The sequence below is a fragment of the Amphiura filiformis genome, chromosome 19 (genome assembly GCF_039555335.1).
Source record: "Amphiura filiformis chromosome 19, Afil_fr2py, whole genome shotgun sequence".
Lineage (NCBI taxonomy): Eukaryota > Metazoa > Echinodermata > Ophiuroidea > Amphilepidida > Amphiuridae > Amphiura > Amphiura filiformis.
In genome coordinates this window covers 53,881,565-53,898,953 of record NC_092646.1, presented here as the reverse complement: position 1 = coordinate 53,898,953, position 17,389 = coordinate 53,881,565, and the positions used below count along the sequence as shown (strand labels likewise).

Sequence of the window (17,389 nt, the reverse complement as noted above, 5' to 3'; positions counted from 1 at the left end):
GAAAAATGACATAAATAGAGGATGCTAGGATCAAGAAATACTCCTTTAAAATAAGTCTTGCCATTTATTTTTATTCTGTGGTTTGAAATTAAATTGAATCACACACAAGAAAAAAAACCCGTCATTTGTCTATTGTTTATTTTTATTCAATACTTTGTTAACCCTTTTTTATTATTTACTTGATTATTTTATAATTATTATAAAATCTACCGGAGTTAGATCAACTTTGTTAAAACGTTTTTGTATTTATTACTATTTTTATACCAACTTTTATTTATGCACCGCTTAGACCTCATTTATATTGGTATAAACTCAAAACATCATCCCAATTAATCCCCTATTCATAGATGTTCGATTGACAAGTCACTTTTAACGGGATCAGAAAAGTTGTGTAAATAATCGATGAGTAATTTATAACTTGAAATGAGATTGATACATTGTACTTATTGGTCAGTTGATTGTTTTATGTTTCTTAGGTGGGGTAAGGGGGTTGTGTGTTAGGGGAGGGTTAGTAATTATTAGCTTCCGATTATTTTAAAAGTATCAAAAATAATAAGGCAAAGTAAAAAATTATTCCTGATTAGTGTGATACCAAAATCATGGCAAAAAAGGGGCGATTTGAACAAAAGTTCGAGGACATTTTAGTTTTGTGCGAATGTTGATAATTATTTGTTTTTATCACTTTGATATGTCTGCGAAAACTAAAAAAATCAGGGTCTTAACTAATAACTATAATTAAAATAATTGTACAAGGGTGAAATGAATAATCAAAACTCAATAAACATCTCTAAAACCGCTAAAACATATATCAAATTTGATTGTTCATGGTTTTTATCGCCCAATTTATTTTCGTTTGTGTATAAACATTTCTAGTATTATGTACACAACATTGTTCCGATTGTTGCTCATTGTGTAAATAAACATTTCTAATATAACCTCTTGCGTGTAATTCCCGGGTGTAATTATTGTGTAGGGCCTATGGGTATTCGAACTGCATCAAAAACACAATCGGCCTATTTTTCCATTTGTTAGAAGTAATAAATAACTTCTCCGAATTCATCGTAAATTTTAAAAGATACCACGATTGCGCTTGACAAACCCTCATTTAATAATTTCTTTATATAGAACCGAGTTGCAAATATATCCTGACAGAATTTAGTGCGTGTTTGGTCAAGAAAATATACATTCCAAATCAGCAAAAAAAGGTTTAGTTGGTAATAATAAAACTCTGTTTGGATTTTTGAACATGTGTATATAATTAAGCTACTCATATTAAATACACCGTCACACAGGCCTACTGTAACTAACGGTATTGATTTCCGTCTCGCTATTTGCTTTTGGCAATCCTGTGGTCATATTTCGATAAGTGGCACTTAACTATGATCGATTTTTCTGACAAGTCAAGTGCGCGGGCAACTGCGGCATCCGCGCTCGGATCCGCAGTTTTATCATATTTATCACTGTGGAATACATTATTTGGTTCCTCAATATTTCTTTCTCACTGCCTCAGTAGATTGCTGAAGTTAACTGAGGACTTCAGCAATATATTGCTGAAGTCTTTGGACGGCACGCCTTAATGAATGCTTTGTATGGAGTTCTTCAAATCCTGAAGAATCTTGTCTGTAGATTGTCTCCACTTTCTACTACGCTTTGTGTTGGCTTAATAAATGCTTTGTCTGGAGTTTCTTCAAATCCTGAAGAATCTTGTCTGTAGATTGTCTCCACTTTCTATTACGCTTTGTGATGGCTTAACGAATGCTTTGTAAGGAGTTCTTCAAATCCTGAAGAATCTCGTCTGTAGATTGTCTCCACTTTCTACTACGCTTTGTGTTGGCTTAATAAATGCTTTGTATGGAGTTTCTTCAAATCCTGAAGAATCTCGTCAGTAGATTGTCTCCACTTTCTACTGTGCTGCTTTGTCTGGAGTTTCTTCAAATCCTGAGGAATCTCGTCAGTAGATTGTCTCCACTTTCTACTACGCTTTATGTAGAGTAATTTATGCTTATTTGAAGTATCTTTTTAGCTTGATTGTATTTGTCAGTGGATTATTTCATTTATTAATATTATTTTATAGTAAATTGTGGCTGACTTTTCAATAATTACCAGCTTATATAGGGATTTAAAGATTTAATTCATTAATAGAGTTGGCATTGTTTCTTCTTTTGGAGATTTCTGTTTATTTAATTATTGCGTTATAAATATTGTTTTCCAATTCAATCCTCTGTTTGATCCAAAGAGGTATCTGTATTTGCTTAAGATGAAATTTGGTTAAATGTGATACAGAAGTCAGTTCTTGCATGTCCAGCCTGTATGGTTGGCTTGTTGTACACATTTTTCCAATAATTCTTGTATTGTGTTATTAATAATATTTATTGGAAGATAAATAATTTAGTATGGTTATCTGTATTTATATTATGTCTTAATTGCTATGAAAGTGCTATGAAATCTATCATTATTTATCTCAATTATATTTATGTATATGAATAAAAAATTGTTGAAATGAATATAAAATTGTTGAATGGTCATAAATAGCTTAATAAATGGTCCCCATGATCGTGAGGACAATGCGGAGTCTAATCATTGCTTTGGTGTTGTTTTTTCCTGATGTCTTGAGACAATAAGGTTAGCACAATCATGACAATAGGCTATATTCTATACTTATGGAAATTTGAGTTTATTACTCTATCACTGAATTTATTACTCTATCACCTCATTGGATAAAAATAATCACTGTCACTCAGCGATGCAGAATAAATTAAGCTTTAGATTTTATGATCTTTTTAATCCCCTGATTTTTGGTTTCTGAACAATAGAGAAATGAAAACTAATAACTTGAAATGAGGGATGGTATACTCCAGGCCCATACATGGGAGGGGGGTGCAGCTGCAAATTGGCAAAAGTATAAAAATGATCCCAATTTGCGATTGTAGCGAGCAAAATCAAATCAGGTTTTTTATGCTTTTTGGGTCAAAAAAGGTGAAAATTTTGGGAAGAAGGTAAACTTTCCCCCCTCCCCTGGAAAAAGGTCTACTCTTTCAAAATCTGCACCCCCCCTCGTATCATTAAAATTTCGTTACTTGCCGCAACGTGTCATCAGGGTTCGAGATGAGACGTCACTTGCCGTTGTTTTTTCGTCAATGGTCGTTGACAACGACTACCAACGAAACTGACGACCTCAAAACGACTAGAGATGGCTTCGCACAGTATGGAAACGTCAAAGAAATGAGGGTTGCGGTCTCCAACGAAATTTGAACGGCATCACAACTACTTTTTTTTGTCGTCAAAAAATTTTCAACATGTTGAAAATTTGCAGACGAACGCGACAAATAATTTCGACCATCTGCGGTCGCTACAGATTCGTCAGCGACAACTAACGGCAACCCATGCTGAGTGACGGTAAATTCAAAATTGCAATTCGCAGCTTAACGTCGCTTCCTGTTCACCCCTATTCGTCATAGTGTGACCGGGCCTTAACCCAGCAGGAAGTGGACACCCCTCTCTGGGGTGTTTCGCCCGGGGCAAATTTTTTTGGCTGGCTCTGGTGGACGATTGTCTGTTTGCCATGTGCTGGTCGACGGTTATCTACCTTGGTCTGTCGGGTTGTTTTTCGAGTCGGGCATCATTTTTCCTGGGGATTCGAGTTGTGTTTTGGATTTTAGTGTGTTGTTTATATCATGCCTTTCTTCATACTAGTAGATATTTACTCTGCTATTCTGTTTTTCTTATCAAGTGTAATTGCTTTATAATGTTTTTAAATGTGTTTACTATAATTTGTATTGGTTGTATCTGCCTATTGAATATGTACTTTTGTAGTTTTTGCATAATGTATTTGTTGGTTTAATATCTCTGTTCAGCGCATTGAGGCCTGGCATAATGCGCTATATAAATTGCTTTATTTATTTATTTATTTATTTATTTATTTATTTATTTATAATACAGAGTGACTTGTTGGAGACTGAAAGACAGAGACACACCACAGCTTTGCTTCTTGCAGGAGGAGTTTTAACACGGTGACAGGAGAAACTTGTAGAAAAACTGACACAGGTATGTCAAGTAAAAGCATTTTCGGCCTTTCGGTATATCAATGACCCTTTTTTCTAGGCCAGTTTTGGTAGCCAAAATTAAAAAAATTATCACAAATTTGGGGAAAGTCTGACAATTTGTGTTAAATTTGGCCCAAAATTTTCACATTTGGTATATCGATGGGTCCAGTGCATTTCTTGAAAAATTAGTAATCGTATAGACGAATCCGACGAGCCAAGTGATGGTCAGGATTAAGTCGGCCATAGCTGGGGCCATCCGCGGCAAACTAGCTTAGTTTGTTTGTCCAAGACACCCACTATCGCGAGCGCATTGGAGCGATAGCATTTGTGCCATGTCACGGGATACCACAAAATACCACAACGAAAACCACCGCGCATGCGTGAATCCCTGGTCTGCGCTGACGCAATCACCCTAAGTGCTATATGCTCACGTTACCCGTGTGGCTACTCAGTCGGTGATCGTGTGCTTGGCATGCCGGGGGTCTTTCTTCATCTTCTCTCCTTTTTCGTTTCTTCTTTAATGTGGAATCCCCCCGGTTGTGGTAAAAAAATAACAGTAAAACAGTGTTTCTAAAATATAAAATAGACTAAAATTCACTAAATTGCTGATATCTCGAAAACTTTTTTCGCAAACGCATGTCCACACGGAACACAATATATCAAAAAGTATTTGAAGTATGGACTTCAAATTTGAACTGAGTGTTGCTGATATGCAGGGCTATACATTGAAGTAGAAGTTTTTAATTCCAAGCTTGGGAACTATGTTGCTGCTATGGCAACATCAAAATAGCATTCAACAATAATTATTAAATTTTGAATTTGACCTTTGACCTCCCAATAGACCCCCAAGACATCACATGATTATCATAATTCTAGTTCAGATTCGAGTCCTGCCTATGAAGAACACATTCCCAAAATTTCATTTCTATTGATAAAATACTTTTTGAGATATCATGTTCCAAAGGTCTCTACCTTTAAAATTCACCAAATCCAATATGGCGGCATTTCCATGGCAACAGGTGATATGACCAACAATCTGAGTATTGGATTTGAATAAAAATTGTTTAAGGTATACATGCCACCTAGTTATGGGAAGTTTCATTCACTAAGTTTACCTATACAAGCTTTAGATTCCAGATCACCCAAACCGGGGGGATTCCACCTTAACTTCCGATAGCAAAAAGCAGGGTTGGGCGTTAGGAGCTGTTAGGGTTAATGTTTTTTAATGTTGAATGTTGAACTGGCTCAGTTCCTCTGATCACTATACCCTTGAATAGTGTACAGATCGTGCTGAAACATGATCAAACATCCACCAAGCCCACCAGGGCGTAGCTGCAGTCTGCAGGACTTTAGTCCTGTTTATCAGGGACAGTCTGTGTAACTCAGTGGTTAGTGCAAAATGGTGCTCTGTGGAAACACACAGAGCAACTTCCATTTTGTTACCAATTGACCCGATTAATTAACAGCCTCATCCCTCCACTTTACCCCATCATGATGCAAATTTTGGTATTCCAAATCAGCATCTTTCCAAAGACTGCTGTATATTACATTCGAGACTAATTTGACAGTTTTTTTATATCTTTGGAAATATACCGATTTGGAATTGATATCAATTTATTACATGATTATCATTAATAAAATACTGTAGACTGCCAGTATAACGCTGTATTTAATAAAGGCCTATATGTCATAATTCCATAAGGAATTTAGTCACATTTACAAGAAAGTGTTCTTTTTGCATGAAAAGCTTGAATGGGACAACATTTTATATTACAGGCTCCAAAAGTTTTAAAGAATTCCATTTCCCAAATACCGGATCACCTTAATTCCTTTCCCGAAATTTTTTTATGCTGGACAGAGCGTGAAGACATGACTATTAAGAAACAGAGTCCCAGCTGAAAGTAGTGCTAGCCAGGATGTTTACTGGACTGCAATTGCTTATTAGGCCCCATGTCACTTCGGAAAATGCGGTAAATTGAGCGAAATCGCTCAAAAAAGCTAAAATCACCAAAGATCACTACAAATTCTGGCAGTTAAGCTTAAAATCTTGACAATTTTGGAAAAAGAGGATTTTACATGCAGAAACTCACACAGGTGATTAAACCATTGGGCTATTCCAGTTGAAATCCATACACCCCCTATGGAAGAAATACCCCATGGGAAATACCCTTAATCTTCCACACAGACAGTGTGAATTTCAAATGAAGTTACCTGAACAGCTCTTGCTTGAGATGCGCGAGTGAATTTCCACGTCAAATCACCTGGCAGGCAGGGTGGAAGTTATTTGCTGTGTACCTGATACATACACATATTGACGGACCGACCACACGCACTTGAGGAACTCAAGCGTCGATTTGAATTTTTTTTTTTTTTTTATCTCCAAGCCCAAAAGTAATATGCTATTTACGAACCTAATATCAAAACGAGAAAGATTTTAATTTTTTTTTCGCAAAGGAAAATTTTCTGGAAAAACGCATGTGAATTTTTCATTCTCCATTGAAATGTGTACAAAAGTGAAAAGTTGAAGCCAAAAATTGGCACTTTCCTTAATTTCAGTGCTTTGAAATTCATGGGAGTAAAAATATGGACAATTTCGAACATATTATTTTTTCAACCCCCCTAGACTATGCCATAGTCGAATTTTATTTAAAATATGTTATTATTAGTCATGATGAACCCATTTCGTTGAACTCAAAAATTATACTGATGTTTATTAAAATTAAAGTATTCAATAGTAAAATGGTCATAAAGAGTTAAAAATATCAGATGATTAGTGACAATAAAAGTAATTGAATGCAACATTATCTTGCATAATTATAATGGCTCACTTTAATACCGAACAATTCTGATTTTGGAATCTACCAGTTTATTGATAGCGAACCCCGAAAATCCGACTATGGACTTTGAATTTTAAGCAGAACTTTACCCCGGGACTTTGCTCTCTAAAAACACACAGTCAAGCATACTTGTTTATCAGTCCATTAACCACAAGTATTAAGCATGGTATACCACAGATAGTTGTGTATGGTGTAGTTATAATGGTAATGGTGCGGGCCCGGAAGATTTAAACAATAGCGAGATATGGGTGACCAATCACAAGGCAGATCCATTTAAAGATGCATTACATCATGGCCAATTTTAGTTAGGCCAGAAATTGGCCTAACTCTCCATAGAGTCCCGTGTTAAAAATCTTAACCGCAAGGCAAAGTCAGTAGTCCACTTGGGAAGCTAACAGAGGGAGTGCGGTGACTGAAAAGATCAGATACAGATGTGAAAATCAATCAGTTGCACACAAATCAATATAAATCAGAGTTTTATGCTTAAATGTAATAGCCAGAGTATGCAAAATGGGCAAGTGGACTACGGAGAAATCTACCCCCCCCCCCAAAAAAAAACCCACCCACCATGCCCCCCAATCATTTGGGCACCATGAGGTCATGACCTCCATCTAGGGGTGTATGCATGTCAAATGGAATAGCCCAAACATGTGGCAGTCAAATTTCACACTGTATCAGGTATCAGCTACACATTCGGAGTATGTACAGTACACAGGCTGTGGAAAAGCACTTGAAATTCCGGAAAAAAATCATTTAAAGTTTGAATCTCCCATTGAACCCTGTGGTAAAGCCTCATGTTGGAACTCAAATTGGGCAATATTCTTCATATTGACTGCCTTGAAATTGCAAGGGTTGTAAGTATGGGCAATTTAAAACATTTAATTTTTGGACCCCACCACCCCCCCCCACACACCCAACCTGCATTTTTTCCCCTTCAAAAAATTTGGTGTAAGGTGAGTGATAGCACCGGCGTGTCCAGGATCTTTTCCTGCGGGGGGCTAAGCCCCTTTTTCAGATTTATGCGGGGGGCTTTATGGCTAAAATCGCCAAAAAACGGCTGATTTTACATGATTTTTAACAAAGTGCGGGGGGCTTCAGCACCCAAAGCTCCCCCCCTGGACACGCTACTGGATAGAGGCCCCATGTCACTTCGGAAAACGCGGTAAATTGAGCGAAATCGCTCAAAAAAGCTAAAATCACCAAAGATCACTACAAAATCTGGCAGTTAAAGCTTAAAATCTTGAAAATTTTGGAAAAAGAGGATTTTACATGCAGAAACTCACACAGGTGATTAAACCATTGGGCTATTCCAGTTGAAATCCATACACCCCCTATGGAAGAAATACCCTTAATCTTCCACACAGACAGTGTGAATTTCAAATGAAGTTACCTGAACAGCTCTTGCTTGAGATGCGCGAGTGAATTTCCACGTCAAATCACCTGGCAGGCAGGGTGGAAGTTATTTGCTGTGTACCTGATACATACACATATTGACGGACCGACCACACGCACTTGAGGAACTCGCGTCAATTTGAATTTTTTTTTTTTTTTTTTTTATCTCCAAGCCCAAAAGTAATATGCTATTTACAAACCTAAAAATCAAAACGAGAAAGATTTTAATTTTTTTTCAAGCAAAGGAAAATTTTCCGAAAAACGCATGTAAATTTTTCATTCTCCATTGAAATGTGTACAAAAGTGAAAAGTTGAAGCCCAAAATTGGCACTTTCCTTAATTTCAGTGCTTTGAAATTCATGGGAGTAAAAATATGGACAATTTCAACATATTATTTTTTCAACCCCCTAGACTATGCCATAGTCGAATTTTATTTAAAATATGTTATTATTAGTCATGATGAACCCATTTCGTTGAACTCAAAAATTATACTGATGTTTATTAAAATTAAAGTATTCAATAGTAAAATGGTCATAAAGAGTTAAAAATATCAGATGATTAGTGACAATAAAAGTAATTGAATGCAACATTATCTTGCATAATTATAATGGCTCACTTTAATACCGAACAATTCTGATTTTGGAATCTACCAGTTTATTGATAGCGAACCCGAAAATCCGACTATGGACTTTGAATTTTAAGCAGAACTTTACCCCGGACTTTGCTCTCTAAAACACACAGTCAAGCATACTTGTTTATCAGTCCATTAACCACAAGTATTAAGCATGGTATACCACAGATAGTTGTGTATGGTGTAGTTAATGGTAATGGTGCGGGCCCGGAAGATTTAAACAATAGCGAGATATGGGCGACCAATCACAAGGCAGACCCATTTAAAGATGCATTACATCATGGCCAATTTTAGTTAGGCCAGAAATTGGCCTAACTCTCCATAGAGTCCCGTGTTAAAAATCTTAACCGCAAGGCAAAGTCAGTAGTCCACTTGGGAAGCTAACAAACAGAGGGAGTGCGGTGACTGAAAAGATCAGATACAGATGTGAAAATCAATCAGTTGCACACAAATCAATATAAATCAGAGTTTTATGCTTAAATGTAATAGCCAGAGTATGCAAAATGGGCAAGTGGACTACCTAGGCGAAATGTCAACCGTGCTAGCATGGTCAACCATGGTCAACCATGGTCAAAACATGGTTGACCATGGTTAACTATGGTCAGCGATGATCAGCCATGGTGGCTTGACCATGGTCAACCATGGTTGCCATGGTCACCATGGTATACCATGGTCGACCATGCTTTAGCATGGCCGAGCATGGTCAGCCATGGTCTTCACCTCACTTGACCATGGTTGACCATGGTCACTTTTAAGTATACCATGGTCAACCATGCTTTATCATGGGTGAGCATGGTCAGCCATGTTCATCACCTCACTTGACCATGGTTGACCATGGTCACTTCAAGTATACCATGGTCAATCATGCTTTAGCATGGGTGAGCATGGTCAGCCATGGTCATCACCTCACCTAACCATGGTCACTTCAAGTATACCATGGTCAACCATGCTTTAGCATGTGTGAGCATGGTCAGCCATGGTCATCACCTCACCTGACCATGGTTGACCATGGTTACTTCAAGTATACCATGGTCAACCATGCTTTAGCATGGCTGAGCATGGTCAGCCATGGTCATCACCTCACCTGACCATGGTTGACCATGGTCACTTTTAAGTATACCATGGTCGACCATGCTTTAGCATGGCTGAGCATTGTCAGCCATGGTCATCACCTCACCTGACCATGGTTGACTCTGGGTAGTGAATGAAAAAAAGCGCCCTCTGTTGTTATTAATCGTATTTAATGCGTATTTACAACGTTGTGAATAAATATTTGACACCATAGAATATAAAAACTAGTAATTTGATAAGTTAAAATAAGATTTTTAACGGAATAAATCTAAATAATATGATTATGCAGTTTATTCCGTTAAATATTTACCCCATAATTTCCCTCATTCTTCAGGCCCTGCCCTCTATCGGGTGCTAATTTAAAGTTTAAGCTTGATTGCTATTGTTTCTTTCTATTGTTTCTTCCTTGATTGCTATTGTTTCTTAACCATGGTCAAACATGCAAATTTTTGACCATGGTTGACCATGGTCACTTTAGATAGACCATGGTTGACCATGGTCTCTGGCCGTGGTGCCATTTTTCAAAAACATGGTTGACCATGGTTGACCATGGTCAAAAACATGGTTGACCATGGTCAAAACCCTGGTTGTTGAACTATGGTTGACAATGGTTCAACCATGGTCAAACATGCTAAGTTTTAACCATGGTTGACCATGGTCACTTTAGATAGACCATGGTCAAAAGGTTAACCATGGTTGACCATGGTCTCTGGCCGTGGTGCCATTTTTCAAAAGCATGGTTGACCATGGTTTGACCATGGTCAAAACCCATGGTTGAACCATGGTTGACCATGGTTAACCATAGTTCAACCATGCCTTTTTCGCATAGGAACGGAGAAGTCTACCCCCCAAAAAACACCCCACCATGCCCCCCCCCATCATTTGGGCACCATGAGGTCATGACCTCCATCTAGGGGTGTATGCATGTCAAATGGAATAGCCCAAACATGTGGCAGTCAAATTTCACACTGTATCAGGTATCAGCTACACATTCGAGTATGTACAGTACACAGGCTGTGGAAAAGCACTTGAAATTCGGAAAAAAATCATTTAAAGTTTGAATCTTCCATTGAACCCTGTGGTAAAGCCTCATATTGGAACTCAAATTGGGCAATATTCTTCATATTGACTGCCTTGAAATTGCAAGGGTTGTAAGTATGGGCAATTTAAAACATTTAATTTTTGGACCCCACCGCCCCCCCACACTCCCAACCTGCATTTTTTCCCCGTCAAAAAATTTGGTGTAAGGTGAGTGATAGAGGCCCCATGTCACTTCGGAAAATGCGGTAAATTGAGCGAAATCGCTCAAAAAAGCTAAAATCACCAAAGATCACTACAAAATCTGGCAGATCCTTAAAATCTTGAAAATTTTGGAAAAAGAGGATAAATTCTGCAAATAATGTTGCGATTTACCGCGTTTTCCGAAGTGACATGGGGGCTCTTATTGTCAGGGATGGTTTGTCACATCCAGCACTGGACCAGTGTTATGTTGAAGACAATAACATTTCTTGACTCCTAATTATTTTGTGATTTCTATCTGCAGGATTTTAGGCAGGCTGAATCTTATCGATTGTCCGGGGACATGGCATCAAATAAACTGGATGCTGATGAGCTGGTAGATCGATTTAATAGGCAGTCGATAAATGAAAACTCACGACTTCGACTCCGGAAAGAACTAACCAGCCCAACGATCTTTGTAATACATGCTACATACTGTGATCCCAGGGACTGTGATGTTGGTGGAACATTTAATCTAGGACATGACTGGAAAATCTGTAGAGTAGGGTATACTGTAACTAATCCTGATGATGCCCCTATGAGAGAAAATATGGTAATAGCAAGACATAAAAAATGTGAAGAGGTTGCCTTTTTTACATTGCCACAAGATTTTAAAGACACACACACTATTACAGAAGTGAGAGATGGGATTAAAAAGAAGTTAGGTTATGTAATAGACAAGAGTCTGGCACAGCAAATGGAATTATCCACCCCAACAGAATGGGTGATAACCACACCAGGACGCCTTAAGAATCTGAAAACGGAAATTAAAAAACAATCACTCCCAACCACAAGCATACTGGCGTTTACAGATAAATTGCCAAAATTGCCATCATATCTAGCAATTTCCCAGGGTGGCAAAGTAGTAGAAAGATATGTGATCTATGGAATTGTTTACGATATCCCCCGGGGTCACAAGCTGTTTAAGTCCACAGATACTAGCAAGTCCCAGAAATATTGTCGAGTTGGGTATAATGAAGATAATGAGTTAAGTCCAGAGGAAGCAATAGAAGAAATAAAAGCAAAGATAGGGAAAGATGTAAAAGTCTATATCCTCTTTGAATTGCCCCCTCATGATAAGTCAGTTGATATTAAAGAGGTTGTACAAAAGGTGAAACAGTCTCTAAGAACTGTATGTGCAGAATTTCCCGAGTCAAGCTGTACAGACCTTGTGATCAAACAGGAAACCATTGATCAAATTAAAAAGGATGTCAGTGAAAAAACACCAATACGCCAAACTACAAATATGCTGATCAACAGTCCTGTGGACAAAGATAGTGAAGGAGAAGCTGTGGAAGGACAGGACGATCATGAAGCTTCCCGTGATTATGAAGAACTGCAGTTGGGATTACAAAAACTTAACCTGAAGAATTAAATGACTATCAGAGAATGGCTCTTTTTAACTGCAACCTTGTCTTATGTGGCTACATGTATTGCTATGCCTTTATCCAAGAAAGCCATCACTTTAGATCAGGATGCAAGATGCTTCACACTGAAAACAAAAGCTTGTTTTTCGTTGTGTTCTACTAATTTAAATTAGTAAAATAAACTGCTTGAGCGCATTCTACCAATTTTTACGATGTCTTACGATATATGTAACTAAGCGGATATATGCAAGACTCGTAAATGAAGGAATAATAGTTGTTGAGTGGGTCCTACCAATTGGATTTGGAAGTTCTACGACAATGCAACATTTAGTACAGCATCGATAATTCGTAAACCCTGTCATCGCAGCATTTACGAACTCGTTGTACCATTTGGTTTTACAAAGCTCTGGTGGTTTTACGATGTTTTACACATTCCCGCTGTTTCGATCATGTGTTCTGCACTCGACCACGCTTGCAGACGACTGACCGAGTAGCGGTTGTGCAGCGACAAACTTGAAGGTGAAAAACTATGCTAACAGGTAATATTTCAAGGTATTTCTTTCAAAATGAGCACTAGATATTGTATTGATGGTGTAAGCTTCTTTTCTGTATGATCAGAAATGCTGTGCCACATGTACATTGTAAGCTAAAGTAAAGCTTACACTGATGTGACGCAGTTATGACTTTTAGTCTCTACGATGCAATGTACATGTGCACAGCATTTCTGATCATACAGAAAAGAAGCTTACACCATCAATAAGCTTAATATCTAGTGCTCATTTTGAGAGAAATAACTTGAAATATTACCTGTATGCATACTTTTCCACCTTCACAACCATCGTACATCACATTTGTACAACTGATTCGTTCCGCCAGTCAAACGAGTTCTAATCTTTGTTGAGCCTGTCCAACTAACCAATATTAGTTAGTTGAGCCTGTCCAACTAACCAATATTAGTAGGATGAGACATCGTTTTTACGATCCTATAGGTTAGTACGGCAGGTTTGAAATTCAGTAAAACCCATGCCGTACTAATCATTTCGCTGGTAAGGCACGTTAGTTAAGCATGCCTAACCAATATATAGCATCGCTTGTCATGCCGTACAAATCATTGATTAGTAGAACGAGACATCGTTTTTACTAACTTTTACTTAGTAGAACTTACGACATTATGTTTTCAGTGGCAGCCTACCCCGGTCCCCGCACTCCGTGCATCCACGGGTATTCATGCTCGTCAAAAATTTCGCGAAATAAGGGGTGTTTTCAGATGAAGAAAGGCGATTCGCGAAACACACAAAAAAGGGGTGTTTTTTCAAACCATGTGTTCGCAAAATTGAAAAAAGGGTATTTTCATCGAAAGCAGCCTACGCTGCTTTTGCCAGAAAAGGGCATATTAGAAGGGCAAATAATTCACGAAACCGCTAAAAAAAGGGGTGATTTTCTCCTAAAAACTTTGCGAAATGAGATGCAAAATTTGCTAATTTGCGGTATATTAAGCTGCATGTTTGATCTGGTGGTCTTAATGTAATTTTTCTAGATTCTTAGTTGTGAATTGCTGATAATGTTCTTGTAAATATTTTTAATATAATAATTGAGTGCAAAATTTGCAACATAGAGTTCCTTTAAGTTTATTATAAATTCTTGTATTCTTTTAATTCTTTTAATTTTTTTAAATTTTAATAAAATGGTGAAGCTGGCTGATCAACATTTAGACATCAGAGATTAGACATTTGTTATTACATTAAATATTACATTCTAATCGTTTCTTTGTATCTATCATGAGTACTGGAGTAATTTGAGACCAATTTTGGACATTCAAAAACTTTGGATCTTCATTATTTGGTAGAATTTTGATCAGTGGTAAACAGAAGATTGTATAGTTGTATAGTGTAGAAAAAGTAGTCTGCAAAGCTTCAAAATATCTACAGTAAGTATACTGTTTTGTAGGACTAGAAATAAGAATAATTGCTATATATATGTCAGCTGTCTTATTATACAATTGGATATAAACTTTTCAGTCCTGTTTGTTTGGGCAAAAATACTAAAAACTAAGAGTTTCTGATGGTGCAGCTGTTTCATATTTTAGTATGTTCATAAGAAGCAATTTCTAGTGTGTATGTGTGATTTTTATGAAGAGGGGGGAGGATAAAGTCCAAAGTTGTTATGATGGTTGCTAAGGTTTTGACATGAGCTCATTAAGAATAGCTCCGCCCCACAAAAGTAATGTGTGGGATTTTGGGGGGATTTGACGGCAAGTTTATCTTCATTATTTTACGAATAAAAATCGATTAATTATTTGCTGTAATGCTGATAAAAACTGATTAAGGTTGGTCTGAACCCTGGAATTATGGAAACTTTCGGACCTCATAACTTCTAAATTGTTGGTCTAAAGTACATGTATATAAAAGTATACATAAAATACATAAAACAGCGTAATAATGTTATAACAGCATGATTTATTACTCGGAGTTTCACGCCTAAAACGGCGATCATCAGATAAATAGCTGAACACTGAACTGTAACTCCAAAACAAAACATACATACTTTTATGTACTTTAGACCAACAATTTAGAAGTTATGAGGCCCGAAAGTTTCCATAATTCCAGGGTTCAGACCAACCTTAATGATATTAAATTTAGTATTTAGCTAATTTGCTTCTTTTGAAATCTTTAATTATTTTTTTTATCTAATCTCGGAAAGACTGTGGCGCGAGTGTACTCGGAGATCCTTTTGCCCGGGCCTGGTTCTCCTTGCATTGATTTGTAGGCCCGGGCCTACGTACAAAGTGCAGATGCATTCATTATTATGTTTTGATGGATCCAAGTTGTGATAATATTGGATCCAAAACATAATAATGATAAAATTGGATGATTTACGCCCAATATTTATTGGTCTCGCTATGAGTTTTAAAATATTGGACTCGACTACGCCTCGTCCAATATTTTAAAACTCATAGCTCGACTTCAATAAATATGGGCTCAACCGATCCAATTTTATATCAAAGTCGTGCTTTGAGTTTACGTCACTTTTCAAGCGAATATTTTGTCAACTCCTGACATGATTTACATCATAAATCCACCTTGAGAAATTAGCTCGTTTTATCCGTCGTAAAAACAATAGAAAACAAAAGCTTCGACTCACAGTAAGTGCGGATTTCGTATTATTTACCTCGTATTAAACAGTTTCTTTTGTACAGTAAATAATAGGGGAAAATCGGGACCACGTGTGACTGTTCGTAGTAAGCGGTTTCTCGCATTAAGCGATCTCGTATTAACGAGTTTCCACTGTAGTATCCTTGTTATCAGGCTTTAGATTTCGACCTCCTGGAGACCAGCACGGCATGTGAAGTAATGAATTAAAGCCATATTATAACATTTGCTGAGGAGAATGCCCTCAAGAATTGTTTAAATTCTGGATTTTACACGATTGTAATGTACTTTAGTCAATAAAGATACTCTGAGAAAAGACTTTCTAGGTGCTGTAGTTTTGTCAAAATCCGAGATTTTGAATAAAACAATGGAACCAGCGTTTTATTATTACCGTACGATGGAAATATATACAGTACATACACGACGTACGGGATACACATACACACACACACCCCGAGGATCATACCATATTACAACCGCGGAAGTAACATGCATGGGCGCTAGTAGTAAATTCCAATTTTCTATGCTTTACCTCACTTGTTCGGCTCAAAATTAAAAGGGGACATATCTGACAGTAAAAGCTAACATTTTATGGAAAATAAATACTATTTTTAGATATGGCTTTAAAGAGTTGACAGGAATTATAGAAGTTAATGTTTGGTTTGCTGTTTCTGTGTGCATGTTCTCATTTTTCCAAAGGGAATTTTTATTTACAGGTTTTTTTGTTATATAAGAAATTATGTAAAACAATGTGGCCTACATAGCTATTTTGCAAATTGTTTGAGAGGCAAACCATTTGTAATGGGAGGGGCCTTATGTAAGTTGATATTTTTCAATAAGATGGTCCACGTTTTTATGGCAACATACCTAGACTTAGGAATGCATCATATATCTTGGTGTGGATTATTCAGTAGTTTAAAACATTATTATTTTTAATTAATCTAAACACTGGAACAAGAAATGTCTTTAAAAAGACAACGCCATGGATGAAGATCATGTTTCATAATTTTGCATTGCAAGTACTTGGAAAGCTAGTAAATTTGAATGTTTGGCACAACTAACTGGTGCTAAATATTGGCATTTATTGGTAAATACCACCAATGACATACTAGGAAATACTCTATGTCGAAAGCTAAATTGGAAAATGTGTGCTAAATTGGTCTACATTTAATTCATACTTGTAACAAATGGCTCAATTGAAATCACAACAATCCAACAATCCAACAATCTATATTCAGATAACCTTAAGAATGTTTGCTGCTTAATTAAGGGATTTCATATCAACCACATTTCATGACAATCCAATTATCTATTATCAGTAACTGTTAACCTTGATATTGAAGCATGGTAATTAATTTCAGATATATTTATTCGCAATGTATAGTTTACTGGTAGTTACAATCACATCATAAGGCCACTAACAGTCAATTTTGAGTTTCCCGTCACATAATTTCTGAAAACAAGTGAGGTAACTTTTTCATTATTCATTATTTTTCTGCCTTTCGTTATATGACTAACACGAATGTAAAATGTGTTGTTATTTGCCACTCACTCACTTGAAGATGGATGTTTAGCCCTAATGAGATTCAAAAGTATATTAAAAATAGTCACAATAATGAAT

At 36.9% G+C, this 17,389-nt stretch overlaps 2 protein-coding genes across 3 annotated transcripts in view; one reads left to right on the top strand and one right to left on the bottom strand.

Moving 5' to 3' along the window:
- Positions 1 to 13,254, top strand: part of LOC140141489 (uncharacterized) — a 42,579-nt gene extending 29,325 nt beyond the window's left edge. For both annotated transcript variants that reach the window (XM_072163372.1, XM_072163373.1), the window contains exons 3-4: positions 3,940 to 4,044; positions 11,518 to 13,254. In XM_072163372.1, coding sequence (XP_072019473.1) covers positions 11,557 to 12,627 — 1,071 coding nt within the window. In that variant the 5' untranslated portion in view covers positions 3,940 to 4,044; positions 11,518 to 11,556 and the 3' untranslated portion in view covers positions 12,628 to 13,254. The remainder of the gene's footprint in view (positions 1 to 3,939; positions 4,045 to 11,517) is intronic.
- Positions 1 to 17,389, bottom strand: part of LOC140141493 (mutS protein homolog 5-like) — a 325,819-nt gene that overhangs the window by 69,161 nt on the left and 239,269 nt on the right. The gene's annotated exons all lie outside the window — the stretch shown is intronic.